Source organism: Malania oleifera, chromosome 6 (assembly GCF_029873635.1).
Source record: "Malania oleifera isolate guangnan ecotype guangnan chromosome 6, ASM2987363v1, whole genome shotgun sequence".
In the NCBI taxonomy this organism is placed as follows: domain Eukaryota; kingdom Viridiplantae; phylum Streptophyta; class Magnoliopsida; order Santalales; family Ximeniaceae; genus Malania; species Malania oleifera.
In genome coordinates, this window is record NC_080422.1 from 93,719,265 (window position 1) to 93,740,388 (window position 21,124).

General features: G+C 33.8%; 1 protein-coding gene across 1 annotated transcript; it reads left to right on the forward strand.

Annotated features, from left to right (window-relative positions):
- The first annotated feature begins 1,142 nt into the window (after positions 1-1,142).
- LOC131157081 (probable lactoylglutathione lyase, chloroplastic) lies at positions 1,143-11,320 on the forward strand. Its single transcript, XM_058110957.1, has 9 exons — positions 1,143-1,658; positions 6,842-7,046; positions 7,136-7,260; positions 7,443-7,507; positions 8,457-8,669; positions 8,794-8,841; positions 9,297-9,404; positions 9,715-9,855; positions 10,858-11,320. The coding sequence occupies exons 1-9, from the start codon at positions 1,520-1,522 to the stop codon at positions 10,897-10,899; spliced, it is 1,086 nt and encodes a 361-aa protein (XP_057966940.1). The 5' UTR covers positions 1,143-1,519; the 3' UTR covers positions 10,900-11,320.
- Positions 11,321-21,124: the final 9,804 nt, after the last annotated feature.

Consider the following 21,124-nt stretch of genomic DNA (forward strand, 5'->3'; position numbering starts at 1 on the left):
AAGCATGTATTTTGTACAAAAATATTTTTAATGTACCGGTTGGGTTCAACCCGTTAATTGAACTGGGGAGTTTCTGCCCTGTAAAAGAGATCGATTGGGTTCAACCCATAATTGAATTGAGGAGTCTCCATCCCGTGAGGGAGACCAATTTGACTCAACTTGATAATTGAGTTGGGGTATTCCTTGCCCCGTAAGGAGAGGTGTGTAGGTTGGGGTCAGCCTTGTGAAGACTTAAAAACTAAGACTCTTTCTTATACCACTAAACCAATATTTACAATTTGAAAATGAAATTTTAAAAAGAAGGTTTTGTATCTAAATCCTATTCTTTCAAAGTTTAGCAAGAAAAGGAGAATCTAGACAAAATACTAGCTAGTCAAAGATGTAACTTTGGCAAAGGAAGAACTAAATACAATCATTCTTTAAAACTTATTTTATGGAAGTTAACTGGTCAATCTGCAAGTCCCTTTGTCTAATCTAATTTTTGTGATAGAAATACACACTATTCTTTTTCTTTTTGCATTGAAGATTTGGGTGCCAAAGAGACCAAATCCATGGCACAAAACAATATTAGAAGGGTTTGGACTCCTATGAAAAGCACCACTAATAGTTATGGACCCAAGAAAAGTTAGGTACCAAAATCATTAACTAACTGTGACTTGTAGATTTTCTTGAAAACCAAATTTAATTCAAGAAAATGATCCTTACATAGTGGATGCAAGACACACGAATAAAGACTACTCCAAGCTTCCTCATTCTCAAAAAAGAAAAAGAAAAAAGGAAGAAGTCTCACATTTTAGAGACAATAGTGATGACAAAATCATCGGTATAGGTAATGTTGGTATGATAAGAACTCTTCCTTAGTTATTAAAGATATATTATTAGAATAAACAGACATAACTTACTCAGTATTAATCAATTGTGTCATAAAACTATCTTATAATATCTAAAACTAATGTTTGAAAAACTATGAATGAAGTTGAAGAAAGCTAGAGGTGGGCAAAGGGCTTTTGTAAAGATATTTTAAAAAAATTAAGACATGGGGAAATTAAATTCCTTTCATAGTAGTGTAGATAAAAACATTAAAAATTAAAATACTTGAAAAAATTTAAATACAATTAGACAAACATCATTTACCCAAGGCCATTCTTTGAGAAGCCCACCTGCCACACAAAACAAGGCCAGCCCATGCCGGCTGGCCCAACACCACCACCGAATGTCACAAACCCACCCCCGTTCCGGATAGCGTAACCCCGAAAACAATCACCGCCTGCAGCCTCTCGTGACTCTCGTCTTCAAGTACGGCACTAGAACGTACCGAATACCCTCAGCTCACTTCACTCCACAGCTTCGCACAATCAAGCGGTCACGCGCACCCTTTATTCTGATTCTCCTAATTACACCCAAATCAAGCAACCTCCAATTCCCTCGCGACCCCACTCTTTGCTCTGTCCCCTGTACTCAACTCAATCTTCTTGGCATCAGTACAGGTTCGCCGTTTGGGGGTAAGTGAGAACTACAGATGGTGCGAATAATACCTATGGCGTCGACCTTACGTCCTTCTCTCTCGGCTCTGAGGTTTTCTGGGGCTTCCAGATTGGGAGTCTCAGTATCTTCTTTTAACCCTTCTCGCAAAATCTCTTCCTTTCATCTGGGTAGCGGTAAGATTCTGCTTCCTCTGTGAATTGCTGTGTTATTTTCGGCCCTGAATTTGATTGCTGTGTGTTTGTTTATGTTGTTGATTTAGTTTTGGATTTTAATTTTTCTGGGTTATGGTTCTTTTTTTATTATTATTATTATTATTATTATTTTGAGTTATTAGAGGTGTTTCTATGCACCCAAATGACAGATTAAATGGGTAGAGTCATGTGGCGCTGATAAAGCATAAATAAGCTATGGGTTTTTGTTTTCTTTCGTTTTATTTTTGTTTTATTTTTTTTTTTGACGAATTAGGCAAAATTTCCCAGTTTCAGTGATTTCAAGAGCTTAAATTGTGTTTGATGCGTATTTGTTTCGTACTGATTCACTATTGACAATGGAGTCATTGCACACAACTACAAACTATAGTTGCATATGTTAGTAAGAATTTCTTTAATTTAAGCAGCATCATTTCTTGGGGCATCTTATAGTTAATTGGGCAATAGACACTCACCTAGCTTTGCCAAAAAGACCAGGACCTCCCCTGAGTCCCCTCACATTTGGATCCCTGACACACACACCCCCTTCCAATGACAGATGTTTAATACCATTAATAATAATAATAATAATAGGACAAATTTTCCCCTTTGAAAATCAGGGCCACTCATTCAACATCTCTCAATCCTCTCCTCCCATTGATCATCCCCTCGAACCTCCCCTCTCCCAACCGCCACTCGTATGCCGCCACTGCTCATAGCTTGTTCTCAAGGGCGGCTCTCGTTCAGCATTGTGTGATTGGTCTCCCTTTTTCCCTGTAACTCGCAATCCTCCCCTCAATCCTCCCATTGATCATCCCCTCAAGCCTCCCCTCTCCCAGCTGCCACATTCATCTCTGCCAAATCCTGTTTGTCACCACCAACACCTCCTTCAGTGTTGCCCTGTTGAGCTCCCACATTCCGAAACTCCCTAACCAATATCTTCAATATCATGAAGATAATTGATTATTGCTACTATATCAAATCCCTAAATCCCATAGTTAAACAAACTGCCAGTGCCCAACCAGCCTTTCCTCATCAAAGAGTTCTGCAACACTAGGGACTACAATATATATTCCAAATCTTTGTCACCTTTTTCAATTAGAGAAGGAACCCAGAAAAAAAAAAGTAAATAAATAAAAGGAGTTATGGATGCCACCTTTGAGCTTCTGCAGCGGCAGTTGCCGGAGGTGGTGGAGCAAGCAACTGCCTTTACAGGGGAAAAGGGAGACCAATCGCACACCGTTGAACAAGAGCGGCCCCCAAGAACGAGCTGTGAGTGGGGGCGACATATGAGCGGTGGTTGGGAGAAGGGAGGTTCAAGGGGATGACCAATGGGAGGAGAGGATTGAGAGATGTTGACCAAGTAGCCCTGATTTCGAAGGGGCAAATTTGTCCTATTAAATTTTTTTTAACAGTGTTAAACATTTGTCATTGGAAGGGGGTGTGAGTGTCCAAGGATTCAAATGTGAGAGGAGATCTATGGCATTTTTGAAACCTCAGGGAAGGTACTTGTCTTTTTGGCAAACCTCAGGGAAGGTTAATGTCTTTTGCCTTAGTTAATTTAATCATCTAGTCTTATTGTTGCCTGATGAACTATCTTGTCTTACTGTTGCCATCATGTAGACTATGAGTATATAGTTAAAATGGTGTAAATCTGAAGCACAATGGATCTTTTTTTTTTTTTTTAATTACATGTTCTATTGGGGCCTTAGCGACTGCCAATGTGCTATCCTACATTTTTGGCATAGGCTTTGGCTCTAATAAATTTATCCCCAAAATTTCATACTGAAATGGATTGGACTGTTAATTGAATGTTATGAGAGCCACTATATTGCATTTAAAGGCAATTTTGGCTTGTGAATGAACAGAGATATTGGGAGTAGTCAGTTTGATATGTTAGAAATATCATTTGGCCTTGTCTTTAGAAAAATTTTAGCTTTGACTTTAATCTCAATTGGTTTGCAAGCTGAGTTTGAGCAACCTTATGTGCATAATGTGCTACTCAATTTGACTAGGGAAAATTTGTGTTGGTCCTACCTCGGTAGTATGACAACCTTAAAGAGCTTTGGCTCACAGTGTAGCAAGTGTTCCCACATCATTCTGGACGTGAGCAGGCAAAGAAGTTAGTTTAGGAGACTAGGATTAGATTAGCTACTTGAAATATAGGGACACTTACGGGTAAAAACATGGAAATTGTGGACAAAATGATTAGAAGAAAAATTAATCTAATATGCTTTCGAGAAAATAAATGTTTGGAGGAAGAAAGTTAGAAAAATTGAAAAATCAGGATTTAAACTTTGGTACAATAGAAAAAAATAAAAAATAAAAATAAAAATAAAAATAAAAATAAAAAACATATAAATGGGGTAGGAATTATTGTAGAGAAAAACTTTAAAATGGCTTTGTAAATGTCGAAAAAGTAGGGGATAGAATTATAAAAATCAAGATGATCTTAGGCCAAGAGATAATAAATGTCATTAGTGCTTATGCTCTTTAAGTAGGCTTAGTGAAAAACCTTAAGAGACAATTTTTGGGAAAATATGGATAGTATTATATAAGGGATATCAGGGACTGAGAAAATATTTTAGAGGAGCATAAGGTTGGAAGAGATAATAAAGATTATAAGAGGATACAAAGAAGATATGGATATGGAGACAAAAATGAGCCTGGGGAGATGATCTTATACTTTTCCGTGTCATATGATTTTATTACAATGAATACATGTTTTAAGAAGAGAGAAGAACACTTAATAACCTTCAAAAGTAGACAAAATAAAAGTCAATAGATTTTTTCTGTGGTTGATCGTTTATCATGTAAGGATTGTAAAGTTATCTTTGATGAAACCACAGAACGTAGAGTTTTAGTTTTAGATATATGTAATAAAAAATGATAAAAAATAAATCAATGCAAGAAAACTAGGTGGTGGAACCTAAATGGAGAAAATATAAGAAAATCTAAAAATAAAATTATCAAAGATGGTGATTGGACTATAGAGGATGGTATAAACACAAACACTCTTTCGAGTAGGATAACTAGTTCTATTAAAAAGATAGTAAAAGAGATTTTAGGTGAATCAAAAGAAAGATTCTCGAATAGCAAAGAAATTTGTTGGTAGGATCAAGATGTCCAAACAGTTATAAAAACAAAAAGAATTTTGTATAAAATATAGCAAAAATGTAGAAATATGGAAAACTTTGAAAAGTATTAAGAGGCAAGAAAAGATGTAAAAAAGGCTGTTAGTGAAGCAAAACGTAGATCATTTAATAATTTGGATGCTAGATTAGATACAATGGAAGAAGAAAGGGAGATATTTAAAATTGCTAGAGTTAGAGAAAGAAAGAGTAAAGACTTATGTAATGTAAAATGTAAACAAAAACGAGGATGATATTGTCTTGGTTAAGAAAGAATACATAAAAGAAAGATGGCGAGGTTACTTTAGTAAGCTATTTGATGAAAACCAAGTAGAAGACTTAAACTTAGAATTGACAGATGAGGAAGAGGATAAAAATATGAGATTTATTCGCAAGATTATAGTTAACGAAATTAAGTTTGCCTCAAAAAAAATGAAAAATGGAGAAGTTATAGGACCAAATAACATCCAAATTGAAGTTTGGAAATGCCTAGGTGATAACGGAATTATATGTTTAGCTAATTTGTATAACACAATTATAAAAACTAAGAAATTGTTAGATGAATGGAGGAAAAACACTTTAATATCTATATACAAAAATAAAGGAGATTTTTCAAAATTAACTATCGTGGAATTAAATTTATGAGTCATTCAATGAGACTATGGGAAAAGGTAGTTGAAAAAAGATTAAGATTAGAAACGAAGGTCTCAAAAAATGAATTTGGTTTTATGTCTAAGATATATTGTAGAAGCTATATATCTTTTAAGAAGATCAATGGAAAAGTTTAGGGAAGAGAAGAAGGACTTGCATATGGTATTTTTATTGATTTAGAGAAAGCATATGATAGGATACCTAGGGAAGTCCTGTTTTAGGGGGGGAAAAAAAGTGTATGTAGTAGGTATACAGTATACTAATGTCATTAAAGATATGTATGATGAAGTAATGACTAGTGTTATGACTATAATAACTAGTGTTATGACTATAGGTGGAGAAACTAAAGAATTTTTAATCACGATAGGTGTACATCAAAGATCTGCTTTAAACTCATATCTTTTTGCTTTAGTGATGGATGAACTGATTAGGAGTATCCAAAAATGAGGTTCCATGGTGTATGTTTTTTGTAGATGATATTGTCTTGATTGATAAAAGAAGGGGTGGAGTAGAATCTAAGTTAGAATTATGGAGAGAGGCTTTAGAGTCTAGAGGTTTTATAAGTAGAAATAAACAGAATATATGAAATGTAATTTTAGTCATAGTAAAAGAAATATTGGAGACAAAGTTAAACTTGATGATGAAATAAATAGAACAAGTAGATTTCAATACATTGGATCTATCATGCAAGCTGAAGGAGAAATTGAAGAAGATGTAATGCATAGAGTTAAAGTAGGTTAGGTAAAATGGAGAAGTGTTGAGTGTGTTTTGCGGTCATAGAATACCCTTAAAATTAAAGTGGAAGTTTTATAGGACGATGTATGACCAACTATGCTATATGGATCAGAATGCTGAACAACTTAGAAATAACATATCCAAAAAGTAAAAATCATCGAGATGAGAATGTTAAGATGGATGAGTGATATGACATTAAAAAATTAAACATATTAGCAGTAAGCTAGGTGTAACTCCTATACAAGATAAGGGAGGGATGACTCGGATGGTTTGAGCATTTGCAACGTAGGCCACATAGTGCGCCAGTGAGGAAGAGTGAGTTAGTTACTGTGAGGGGTAGTAGAGGGGTAGAGATGGACCTAAAATAACTTAGAATGAGATGGTAAAGATTTAATAGCCCTAAATTTGTGGAAAGAAATTGTCCGTGATCATGTAAATTGACAGAGAAAGATTCATATAGCCGACCTCACCTAGTGGGACCTAGGGCTTGGTTTGCTGTTTTATGAGATTTGCCTGATTCTTCAAAGCTGGACATTGCTTATTTGTCCTAGGACACCACCTTGTTGGACTTTTGAAATTTTCCATGAATCCTGAATGTGTTATTATTTTATGACTTTATCAATTGCTTATTGATATTGGATTGGTATCCAGCTGTACCACAGTCGCATTCCTTTGGCCTGAAAGCTTCTAAGTTGTTAAAGGGGGGAGGAAAAAGATTGGGTGTTGGCACAGCTGGAAGTATGGCGCAAGCCAGCACTGCTGCAACCCAAGAAAATGTCTTAGAATGGGTCAAAAAGGATAAACGAAGAATGCTACATGTTGTTTATCGAGTTGGGGATTTGGAAAGGACCATAAAGTATGTCCCTCAAGACAACCAGCAGTCTTTCCTTTCCTTTTAGACAGAGGTGGTTTTTTTGATAAAAGACTAATGTTTGTTGACTCCAGATTCTACACAGAATGCCTGGGTATGAAGCTGTTGCGAAAACGTGATATACCAGAAGAGAGATACACGAATGCCTTTCTTGGATACGGGCCCGAAGATTCTCACTTTGTTATTGAGCTCACATACAGTAAGTTATATGACTACTTCTGAATTTGCCACCTTGCTAAAATTTATAACTTCATATAATTTTTATTTTTTATGGAATACTAAAATATGCATTGTAGTTTGTCCATTGTGAACTGAAGGGTATGCTTTCCCAGGCTATGGTGACATCTAATTGGTTTTGTTTTGACATAAATATGCTGCCAGATTATGGAGTTGACAAGTATGATATTGGAACTGGCTTTGGGCATTTTGGTATTGCAGTTGAGGATGTGAGTTTCTGACTGGGAATTTTTATCTCTCTATAACTCTATTCATCTTCTCTCGCATGCAATTTATTTTATTTTAAATGCACACACATGCTAGTTGCACAGAGGATTACCTTTTAAAGTCAAAATCACTGGATTTCTGGCATCAATAAGTTTAATGCTACAGTTTTATGTTTGTGCATGGTGTTTTCATTTCCTTTTCATCAATACAGTAATATTTTAAATATCAAAAGCCCAAAACCATGGCCTTGACTCTTGAGCATCCAAAACCACAATAACATGGTCTCCCATGAAGCCTTTCAATAATCTCACAGCACCTTTGGATTGTGAGAGCCAGTATGGTTCAGGTTCTTATGATTGTTCTCAATCAAATGCATGGATCATGGGGTTCATGGATTGCAGATATTGATGGGTATTTTACTTGGCTAGTTGGTTGTAAGCTAGGTTGAGTAGGTGCCTTATATGCTTTTATATTTGAAGAGCAATCAATGCCTGTTACTTCACACGGACTTCTTCTTTATAGTCTATAACATTAAAATTTGTGGGAATATCATCTCCAATTAGATAATATTGAAAAATTGCTGGTTGGTCTGCATGGTTTTGGATGTATCTGTACATGGACAACGCCTTTGTCTGAGTTGGTTGGCCATCCTCTTGGACATAAGCATGCATAACATGTATTTACTAAAATTTATGATATATTAAATAAAACACAAATGTGATTTCTGAAGTTATATTTCCACCTTTAGTTTAAGGCAATTCGGATAACCCTGGCCCATTGTGGCCCATTGTGGGCACTGGAATTGCACTCTTACTGTTTACAGATTTTTGGCATGCAATATCCTATATCAGATGTAGAATATGCTTGATCTTCACCATTGTTATGGGCATCTTGGGTCAAATGTTCTCAATAAATATATACTAAGATCTCTATTTACTCACTCCTTGGAAGGTTGGCAAGACTGTTGATCTCATAAAGGCTAAGGGAGGCAAAGTAACCAGGGAAGCTGGCACTGTCAAAGGTGGCAGTACCGTGATTGCATTCATTGAAGATCCTGATGGTTATAAGTTTGAACTTTTGGAGAGGGGTCCAACACCTGAACCCTTATGTCAACTGATGCTTCGTGTTGGAGATCTTGATCGTTCCATAAAGTTTTATGAGAAGGTGAGTGTTGTTATGGGCAATATTGACAGTTCTTTAGTATTTATCAGATATTTGATTCTTGTATTTTTCTTGAAACTTCTTTGCATCAAGCATGCATTTTTTCAATAGAGTTTTTATCTCTCAGGCTTTCGGCATGGAGCTTCTTCGCACTCGAGATAATCCAGAGTACAAGGTACTTAAATGCCCATCACTTTATCAACAGATCGTCCTATTTTTTATATGTCAAGTTCTGCGCTACGTGCTTCTATGCATCTCTCGGCCACCCCAAAAAAAAAAAAATTAAATAGAATAAAATAAAATAAAACAAAATAAAAGCTAAACTAAACAAAACAAATAAGTGAAAAAGAAATTAAGCAAAAAAATTAATAAAACAAAGTAAAAACTAAACAAAACAAATAAGCGAAAAATTTATTCAAATTCCTGTCAATTATTGTCTGTGCAACTGAAACTTTTTAATTGCATAATATTCATCATTATGTGCCCTATGTTTGTCTAATCTATATGACCATGAGTTGTCACTATTTGACTTTATTCTCTGTCGTACATTTTATAATCATATCTTCATTTGGACACCATTGCGCATGCATATCTGAATGGGCTAACATGAACTTGTCTTTATTTTTCTAGTATACAATAGCTATGATGGGCTATGGTCCTGAAGACAAAAATGCTGTGCTGGAGTTGACATACAACTATGGGGTGGCTGAATATGACAAAGGCAATGGTTATGCTCAGGTTGAAATTTCTCTCTTCTTTTTCCTGACACATGCTGTGCACAAAAAATTGCTTTATGGGCGTGTGTGAGATTGAATTCCAATATTGCATGTTGTGATTTGTGATTGTAACCCTGTACTGTTTTTCTGTGCCGTTGTTGCAATTCCAATATGGCATGCTGTGAATTGTGATTATAACCCTATGCTGGTTTTCTGTGCCAAAGTCACTTAGCGAATCCATTGTTACTATGCTGTACAAGACAAATATACTGGCTCTGCACCTTGCTAGAGCTGTCAAATGAAGACTGATTTCTTACATCCTTATATAACAGATTGCAATAGGCACGGATGATGTTTATAGAACTGCAGAAGCAATCAAACTCTGTGGTGGGAAAATTACTCGAGAACCTGGACCATTACCTGGAATCAACACCAAGATTACTGCATGCTTGGATCCTGATGGTTGGAAGGCGGTATGACGTCTAAACGATCTGTCCCTTCATCTCTTTACCTAGGAATTTCTTGTTTTCAACACTAACACTCCTACAGCACAAGACTATTTATTTTGAATGCCTCCATTGGCTCTCTATTCAGTTATATCATCTTCACATATTTGCTTGGACTTTTAAGACTGGGTCAAAGTGATCCCAATATTTCATAATGTAAACATATTCTTTTAGTGCATGATAGCCATTAGCCTAAGAGTAATGGTTCACCAGGTTGAGGATGAATTTATTTTCAGACTTGTTTTTTATGCCATTTCTGAGCACTGGGTTTTAATTTTCAATTTCAACTAAAATTTCAAGGGTTCAAAAATACTAAATTTTCAATACGATATTGATTTCAATTTTATTTTTAAGTGATGAAAATTAGTTGTAAATCATGGCTTTTTTTTATGGAACCTTGGTGATTGTTAATAAACATGATAATACAAGATTTATAATTGAAGTGTCGTTATAAGGTACATCAATCACAAGTATCTCATGCGTAAGGTACAGTAATTGTAACACAGTGATCATATTAGACATTTAATTAACATAAATAAAATTCATAAATTAATTGAATACTATTAGAAAATAAAACAGGTTTAGACATAAAAAGTTAAATGAAAGTTATATGTAAAATCTAAGTTCAATTTTTCACAAAATATCAGAACTCTGAAAGCTATCATCAGTTTCCTTCTTGTAAAATTTACTTTCAACAACAACCACCACAAAAAATTAAAAAAAAAAATAAAAATAATAAAATAATGAGACATAAATCTCAAAAGTCTTAAACCTGCTATCTTTTCCTAATTTATTCACATGTCGGAAACTCACATCACACGCACATGGGAGCCCATGCACTATATGTGTTGAAACTTATATTTTCCATTATTTGATCTTTTTGAATCTGTGGTGAGGAAAATTAGGTAGTTCCTCCTGTTTTTTGTCTCAATAGTTTGATAAGTTTTTTTTTTTCGTGTCTTTGTGCAGGTATTTGTCGATAATATTGATTTTCTCAAGGAGTTGGAGTGAATCTTAGGAGCTTCATCATCCAAGCTTTTGCAGCCAATGGAACCCACATGGAGATTGTAATGGTTGCTGCCGTGAACAACTTCTGGCCGAAGATTACTCTTTGGAGAAGCATTCCAAGAGAGTGCATCGATCAAATCCGTTTTGTAGATAAAATCATTATTAATGCGTTTTGTAGAAATTTGATATATTTATTGAGCATCTAGCCTCGGATTGATGGGTTTGTGGGAAGTCTGAGATATATTTATATGTTTATTTAATTCTTTTTGTTAAGTTTGTTTCAATCAAAAGGGTGTTACTAGTGAGGCATGGCTACCTCCTTAAGGAGAGCCTACTGTAAGCCTGACAGAAAGCAACATTTCTTGAATTGTTTCATGTTTAATATGAGTCTGATGTGTGCCAATATCAGTTTGAGCAGATAAAACAGATCGAGTCGAAGTAGTTTGGTTTGACTAGCTCAATTACAGTCTTAAGTAGTTTGGTTTAATAGTTCGAGTTACATATAAAATACAGTTCTACTTTGATTTTTATAACTAAATATAGTTTGATTTGATGTTGTTGATAGTCTACTCTTTTCAGAGGTTGTCGTTGTAACAGCTGCAAAGCAGCCCCTACTGATTTGCCCATGCCAGACATCTTACGATTTATAGAAGGATTCAAATGCAGAGGTGATTATTTTTGTCTCATTTTGACTCTTAAAAAATATTTTTATTTAAATTGTTTGTTTGATTAAAGCTTTAGAATGTTAAATACATATTATCTTTTTAAAATTTTGATATTGTTAGATTTATTGGATGCAATTTTAATTCCCATTGTTTCTTTTGCAACTGTTTTATAGCCTCATAGTTAATTGATTTGGGGGAGATAGTTTGTATATTTATTAATTTAATAAATATGTTATTAAAATTTTATGTTGCTGAAATTCTTGGTAATTATTAAGATTTGATTAATAGTTTGAGCATCTGCTTTACTTTTGGTTGGATTGAATTAAAATGGTGAGTAAAAGAGGAAGATCTTAATAATCTAAAATTTAAAATTTTATACTCGCAAAGAGCTATGCTGTTGGAGGCTGAGAAATTTTTGTATTTTGTAATGTTTATATTTTAAGATGTTAATAAAAAAAAATTAATTTTAACTTTTTTTTTATTTAAAGAAATATGTTTTTTTCATTTATTAACGATGTTCATTATATGATTGAACTATTTTATGAATTAATGTGATTGCGACAATGCACAAGTTATAAATTGTTGATAGTTATTTTTTATTCAATTAATTTTATAATCTAGTTGAAAATATAGAAATAAAGAGTAAAGAAATGTTACAACGATTGACTGCTACAAATTATGAAACTTTGGTTGTAAAAAAGAATAGTACTTTGGGAAAAACTTGAAGAGACCATCTACTTCTATTTTTGTTATTGGATTTTTTTGGGTGAGTGCACTTCCTACTTGAAATACCATTGCAACAATGATATAAAGTCAATTATATCATTCTGTTTTGCTCATTTTCAAGTATTATTTGAGTTTTTGCATAAAACTATGTGTACTATGTAGTAGGTTTTTGTTTTCATTTTTTTGCATGATTTCTTGATGAAATGTCACCTAGGATTCATTTAGGATAAAATCGAAGTTTGAGTTTATAGAGAAACTGCATAAGATTTATCCAAAAAAAAAACCATTTTTCAAGAAAAGGACATACAGACAATTGATCTGCCTATAGGTGCGATCGATCGCTCCTCACAATATTAAAAAATGTAGCCATTGGTTATCATCAACAGTCGACTTGTCTCTAAAGGCGATCGACCGCTTAATCCAAAGGTTATATTTTTTTTTTTACCATTTTTATTTTTTTTTTCAAAATTTTAATAATGTTAATAGATCAAAACATTTATCAAAGTATATGGTTGAGTTTGCTTGCTAAGATCATGATGCGGTTTCATAGTTTTTTAGAATGAAAAAGAAATTCACTTTCTTAAGTGATTTAAAAAGATTTCAAATGTTATCGAGCTTTTAAATTAAATTTCTGGAATGAATGTTGATAGTGTGGCTTTTGGGCATTTTTAAGAGGTTTTAAGTTTCTTAACATGAGTTTTCAAGACGGGTTTATGATTCTTCCATAAAAAAAATCAATTTTTTTCAAAGTGAAAGTAAGAAAAAAAATAGTATTTTTTGTAAGTAATCAGACTTAAGGATAAAATATTTTCTTTTCTAACTTTAACTTGCTTTTCAAGACTCTGCTTTTGTAAAGAGTTCACTGAAAATTAAAATTTTCAAATAAAATGGAGATTTTTCAATAAAAAACTTCAAGTTTTTTCAAAGATTTCAAAAATCATCAAAATATTTTTTAGGTTTTGATTGGAAAATGTTTTGATGAACTACAAGTGACTTGATTTCTTTCTAAAGGATATATAAGCGGTCTAGATCGATAGATCCAGCCATAACAACTAAAAAAGCAAGAAGTTTTCTTCTTTTCCTTTATTTCTTCTTTTGAATTTTTTTTTGTATAAATGTTTGTTCTTATTGAAAAGACATAGAGTAGTAGGGTCTTTATGAGGTTAAGGCTTTTGCATAGACCTTATGAAAACTTTCTTCAAAAGAGATTTTAGGTATACAAATCTTTCTATAAAATACCAAAATGAGGAGAAGGTTGTTACAAGTTGTTGACCAATCTCTACATACGGTCGACTAGTCATTGCCATAACTTATTCTCCATGATTTTTTTTAAATGATTACTTTTCATAGAAGATTGCTTTTTATGAGAACGACATAACACACATACATAAGGTAAGTAAAATGGGTGTTGTAGAATGGTTATTGTAGGGTGCTAAGCTACTAGCTCTTTAAATTCCTTAAAAAGGAATTGAAGAGGCTACCTTCCCTATTCATAATTATACTCGTGAATCTAAATATCTTTTAAAAGATTTTCCTTAATTTTCCCTTTTCAAAACTAAAATAAAGTGGCATTTACGTTTTCTAAAATAAAATAGATAAGTCAGATATGCAATGATTTGATTATCTACACTTACTTGATACAAAATGATCACCAAACAAATTGACAACCAAATTGGCCGCTTGAACTTGAAGTCAACATGTATCATTAAGAAAACTAGTGCAATTCATTTTAGTGCCAAACCAAACAACTTTACAAGTGGCCATGACTTCAAAATTCAGCAACATCAACTCTTTTTTTTTTTTTTTTTCTTTTTTGCACTTTCTATGTCATTATAAGCTTGCAAAATTGATATTTAGAATTTATATAATTCAATATATTGACTCCCATTCAAAAGATTCCAACTCTCAAATGTACATTTCACTCAGCAAACCAATTATGATTAAAGTTAAATGCTAAGTTATATAATTTCTTTAATCACATAGACATTTGGTCTTAATAATGTGATTAATCGGAAAATTCAAAAACAAACTACATCTTGAGAATAGGATATTCCCATTCATTCATCTTGAAATCAAGGTATTAATTGATTCATATGATATTCCCATCTTAAAATCAAGCGATTGAATAATTTGTGTAGAATCTAGTCAATCTCACCTTCTTTTGTCATTCAAAGGTAATTATACAACTCATCAGTAGCAATCAAGGGAATGGCTAATTCATGTAGAATCTAGTACCCCCCCTTTTTTGTCAGTATTTTCCTTCTATGGCCACCACTCTTTTGCATAAATGTTTGTATCATTTCTATAAATAATAGAGCAAATAGTTAAACAATTTATACAATTTGTTATGGTATCAAAGCAAGTTGATTGTCCTCAAATATGAAGTTATGATACGCCTAACTAAAATTTGACAAATAAGTTGATCAAGAAAACTAGATGGTAGAAGCAACAACATTCACCAAAGGGGCATCAAGCAAGACCGATAAGCCAACACACTACTAGCTGAGTGGCTCCGATAGAGCAGGTAACCAACTGGTCACACACTTGTTGAAGGGATGAACTGCTCAAGTTGGAGAAGAGTAGTAACCAATGTCTTCATTTCTAAGCACAAGATTGTGTACATAGACAGAGAGCTTCCAAAACCTCAAGAAGGTTATCCGAAAAAAGATTGAATTACTTGCAATTTGACAATAATGTCTTGGTTCTTAAACTCTTTGAATAAGAGTTACACAATAGCATAGTTTACCATGACATAACATTTGGCATGTGGAAAAATCTTGAGGAGCAATTCTCACAAGGAAGTGGCCCAAGAATTTAAGAGATTAAGCATAAAATAGCAAATATGCACCAAGGAGATATGACTATCTTAGCACATATTATGTCAAAATGAAGGATTTATAGGAGCAATTGAGTGATTTTTAGAAGCCGCATAAGATAAGATGCATTGGATCACATGTGGTGTAGTAGCGAAAGCAAAGGAGGAAAGGCTCCAATAATTTGTTATGGGCATGAATGATGCTTATAGAGTTGCCAAGTCCAATTTTCTAGTAAAGACCCACTAACCAACCTATCACATGCTTACTCATTGTTAACCTCAGAGGAGGTGACAATTGGGAGACCTGTTGTAGAACCAGTAGAATTCAAAATGAATACTAATGGTTATATTGGCAAAGATCAAAATAGAAAACCGAGGTGTGACTATTAAAAAAAAAAAATTGGTCACACCAAGGATAATTACTTTGAAATCTTTGGTTATCTAATATCTTGGCAAGGCAAAAAGAAAGGGAAACCCACAACCCACACAATAATTTCAGTGAAGGAACCAAACCAAGGATAAACCAATCAATAGAATGTGTACTTAACAAACTTGTCTCAAGAGCAATACGATCAACTAATGACTCTGTTGACAAGAAAGAAACAGTTTGCACTAACCACAAATGTCGAGAATGTAGGTAGAATGAGGGAAAAATCTATGGAATGTATTTTTAGACACTGATGCATCCTACCACATAGTGTTGAATGCAACATATGTAGAAACCCCAGCCCAAGAGAAAAAAAATTAATTGATTGATTAATTAATTAGGTGATTAATTAAATAAGGTAATAAGCTAAATAGCATAATTCATAGGTGAATGAGGTGATATGATATATATATATATATAAAACAAAAAGTTAAAAGTAAGATATTTATAAAGTAATAATATAATAATGATATTATATTATATATGTAAAGTTGAATCTTCTTTTGAAAGATTTCAAATTTGGTTTCTTCCAATTTAAGGCCCCCTCCCGGCGTTCTCTCTCTCTCACTCTCATTCACACGTTACTTTCTCTCTCCTCAACCCACTTTCTCTCTCTCCTCAATTTTTCGGTGATACGTGCGCCGATTAAAGAACGAAAAATATCCTTAGGTTTCAAATTCGACCACCAACATTTTAATCGAAGTGGATTTATCGTAGGATCGTCGTAGACATATCTCCTAGGATAAGGTAAGGGGAATAGGTTATGTCAGTTTTTTCTTAAATTTGAACCAATTAAATTTGAACATATGAACTTGTATATGTTATATATGATTTTTAGTTGATTCAGACATATGAAATGGATTTTTTTTAATTATTATACGTCTTTGGGGAAAAACCTAAAATGTGTTGGTGAATCATTTTTGTTTCCTAAAAATATAGTTTTGGTTAAATAAAATGATGAAAATGTTCATATCTAGTTTTCAGGAAAAATATATGTTTTCTCGGCAATTTAGTGTATTATGAGTTATCAATTAAAAATAGTGTGACATGAAAATTATTTATATGATACTGTACAATTGAATCTGAGTTTTTATGGTAGTATATGGTGGAAATGTAATTTATACTGATTGATGTAAATACTGGAATTGTGGTGGAAATGGTGAAACTTGTAATGACACCTGAATGCCGAGATTGATTTGACAGTTGTACGCCGAGGGTTTGATTTGACTGTTGTATGCTGAGGGTTTGATTTGATGGCTATATGCCGCGGATTTTATATGACGACTTAATGCCGGGTTTTTATATGCCAGATGTTATACTGAATTACGAAATGAGTTTATATATATATATATATATATATATATCAATTTTTATTACTTAAATTGCATTATATGGTTTAAGAACCCTGATGACCAAATGTGATGAGAGCATGGTATCGTAGCTAGTATGTGAGATAGTGCAGCCACACTGTTTTGGATAGAAGTGTTGGTATTGACAAGTCAATTTGGCCACGAAAGGGTTGTGTACCCCCTTGGAGTCTAGACCAGACTGGATAGACAAATTGGACTTTCAAACATGAGGTTTGACTTAACTTGGTGGGCCAACTAGGGTTAGGTCCACTCTTCGGACCGCACAACCCTGACCACAGGGGTTTATACATGGCGATGATGTATGTCTAAAAGGGGGTTTTTTTACGCATATATGTGAATTTATGTAAATGAAATTATTTATTGAACTACTTTATATTATGATGATAGAAAATGAGCATTTCCAATTGTATAGGTGTGTGTTATATTATGTAAGTGTCATATTTGTTCGGATAAAGAAATTGGGAAATGTATATATATATATATATATATATATATATATATATATATATGTTTACTAAAACTCGTGCTAGCCATACACTGATGATAATCTATTCCGTCTTACCGAGAAGTGTCTCACCCTATCCAACATATTAACTTTTCAAGACCTATAGGAAACATGATCTAGGAGCTCCAGGGCGGTACCTAGACGATCTGGCTGAAAGTGAGCTAGGTAGGATACCACCTTGTTTATATTTAGTGGTTTTTGGACAATTTGGGGTTGTAATATGGGTTTTTGGGTATTGTATATGTACTAGTTGTGAGATAGTACTCTTGTAGGTATTATTTGGATGGTATTGTGCTTCTGCTATATATATTTATATTATGACATGGAAAGAATGTACCCAGGGCCCCTTTTTGGGTGCGGGTTGTGACAGTTGTGGTATCAGGGCTTATTATGGAAAAAAAAAGTATGTATGAATTTTCGGGTCGTTACAACATAGCTCAAAGAAAATGCGAGACTAGAAAACCCCATTAGTGTAATTACCTAATGGAGGAGTTGTCGAAGTAAAATTGACTATGAAGACTGAAATAGGTTTCAATATTCTTATGAAAAATGTTTTATATTTGCCATATTTCAATTGTAATTTAATTCTTACCAATAAGTTAACAAGGGAACTAAATTGCTCCATTGACTTCCACCCTAATGGTTGTGTCATACATGACCTTTTCACCAGGCGGGTCATTGGAGTGGGCAAGCTTAAGGGGGATCTTTACTACATTGATCAAGGAGGAAGGGTTTGAGTCAATGTTGCCTTAATGGCTGCAAGGACAGAGATACTCCATCGAAGAGCAAGGCATATTCCAATTTCAAGAGTAAAGTCTTCTTTTTGGTAATTTAATTTTTCAAACAATAAAAACCTAGGATTACGCAACGCATGTCATAAAGCGAGACAATCTCAAAGTGTTTTCCCTATCAGAAATGATAAATCTAACAATATTTTTATTTAGTTCACATTGATACATTAGAATCTTATGGTGTTAAGACAGACGAATTATTGTGTTTCCTCACAATTGTTGTTGATTGTTCTAGGAGCATTTGGATATACATGAAATCCAAGGCGGAAGCTCCAAATTTGTTTGAACATTTTGTTAAAATGATCAAAACTAAGTTTGGTGTGCATATTAAGAAAGTTAATCTGACAATGACCCATATTTTGTGGTACGGAATTTTTAAAAGTTTGTGACAAATCAAGGGATGCTTCACCAAACCTTTTGTCCATATACACCACAGCAAAATGGTGTTGAATGGTGTTATGGAGAGGAAACATAAGAATTTTCTTGAGGTGCCCCGCGCTGTAAGATTTCCATCCAATATTCCCCTATTATATTAGGGAGAATGTGTTATGAAAATAGCCCATTTAATCAATTTTTTCCAACCCCAAGACTAAGAGGATCCTATGAAATTTTATTCAAGATAAGCCATCATACGAGCATTTGCATTTCTTTGGATGCCTATGCTATGTATTTAGCAATCCGAAGCCCCTTGACAAGTTTGCATCAAGGTCAAGGTGATCTGTATTTCTGGGATATACTCTAGGAAAAAAAAGGTTATAAGGTCCTTAAGATAGAAATAAAGAGGATATAGGAGTCAAGAGATTTGACGTTTCATGAAGATTTGTTTCCATTTCAAAATGGAAAATATAAAAAAACCACCAACACTAAAATTCAATTCGAGTAACTCATGGGAACATTGGAATTGATGAAGAATCTTTTGGTGGCAAAAAAGATCAAGAAATCAAAGGCCATTTAGAAGGAGAAGAAGCAGAATGAGAAGCAAAGTTAGTGGTTGAACACGAGACAACTGAAGACTTTCAGGAAGAAATCCATAGTGATAAACAACATAGAGGACAGGTGGCAAGGTCAATAAGGAAAAGAAGACCACCTAGATGCATATAGGATTATGTCTTGAATTACTCCCATAAAGAAGACTTCCCCTTGAAACAAGAATCTCCTATAATCACACCTCAAGGTGTTCATGGCAAGGCTCCTAATAAATCATCTTGTAATATTTTTTATTTGCAAGAATTGTTCACTAGAAAGCCCAAAATGGCAAGAGGCGATGGACAAGGAACGAAAGACCTTAATCAAAAATAGTACTTTCGAGTTTTGTACAATTTCCTAAAGGGAAAAATGGCAATCAAATGAAAAAGGGCCTTCAAGATAAAGTACAACTTGATGGTACAAGGGAAAGATATAATACTAGGCTAGTTGCAAAAGGCTATAGCCAAGTCGCAAGCCTTGAAAACAATGAGACTTTTTGCACCAGTAGTAGAGTTTGTGACGGTGAAGGTCTCATTTTAGTTGCTATAATTAAAGGTTGGGAATCAAATCAACTTGATGTCAACAATGCTTTTCTTCATAGGAACTTAGACGATGAGGTTTTCATGAAAGTGCGATAAGGTCTATTCAACAAAGAAAAAGAAATGGTTTGCAAACTACTTAAGTCCTTGCATGGCCTAAAACAGGCCTCAGGGCAATGGTTCGGAAAGCTCTTAGAAGCTCTACCAAAGTATAGATTTTGGCAAAGTGTTTCAAACAAGTCTCTATTCACTTTATCAAAAGGAGAAGGTAAAATGGTGGTAATTGTATGTGTCGATGATCTCATCCAATAATGATAAAGAAAATTGTGCGTAATTCAAGAAGTATCTTCAAGGGCTATTTTAAATCAAATACTTAGGCTCATTAATGATATTATAGCAGAAATTGGGTTTGAAGATGCCAAGATCGTAAAAACACCTATTTCGCAACAAGTAGGCTTTCAATGAAAATTGGTGAGCCAATAGAGAATCCATGTGCCTACAGGAGATTGATTGGGAGACTCTTGTTGTAAAGACCCGAAAAATTAAAATGATTGAAATAATAAAGATAAAAATAGATAAAATAACAAATAAATAAATAAAAGGAATGGCATGGAAAAAAATATTAAAATTTAAGAAATTAAATTAAATTAAGATAAATTAAATAATTAAATAATTAGTAATTAAATTAAATTTTTATTACATTGGATTTAAAAAAAAAAACTAAAAACTAATTGAAATAAGATATACATATATATATATAGGTAATTAGTTATATAATATATATATATACATCTCTAAAGTTAAAAGTAAAAGAAGATAAGAAGAAAAAAGAAGAAGGAGAAGAAAGAAGAAGCAGAGGTACACGCCCCCCCTCCTCTGCAAGTTCCTGCTGCGGCCGCACTCCACCTCCGTCTCCGTCCCTCTCTCTCAATTTCTCGACAAATTTGCAATGGATCGGGAAACGGAAGGTGCCGTTGGATTCCTGGTTCCGTTGCCGACATTTTTATTGGAGCAGATTGGTCGTGGGAACGACTTAGGTACTGCTCCTGGGGAAATGTAATTTTTCCCCATTTTCTCAGTTTGCTTTAAATATGCTGTTAAATCGGCAATCGGGAACCACCACGTGGTCCTAGTCGCGATTGCCTTCATTTTGACGTAAGCAACTTTTCAATTGGGATTTTCTAAACCCTACTCCAAAGCGAGAGTGAGATTTGGGAAATTTGGCAAATTAGTTAAATTTGCGGGTATAACTGTTAATTGAAAATTATGACCTTAAAAAATATTTAAATAGTATTTTATTTAGGAATAATTTAAATGAAATTAGGATTTTGATTCAGGAATCGGAAGAGTGTCGCGGGTGTAATTTGGGCCCCGCAGACATAATTTAGAAAATTAAGTGGGAGTGTTAAATATTGTTTAAATGT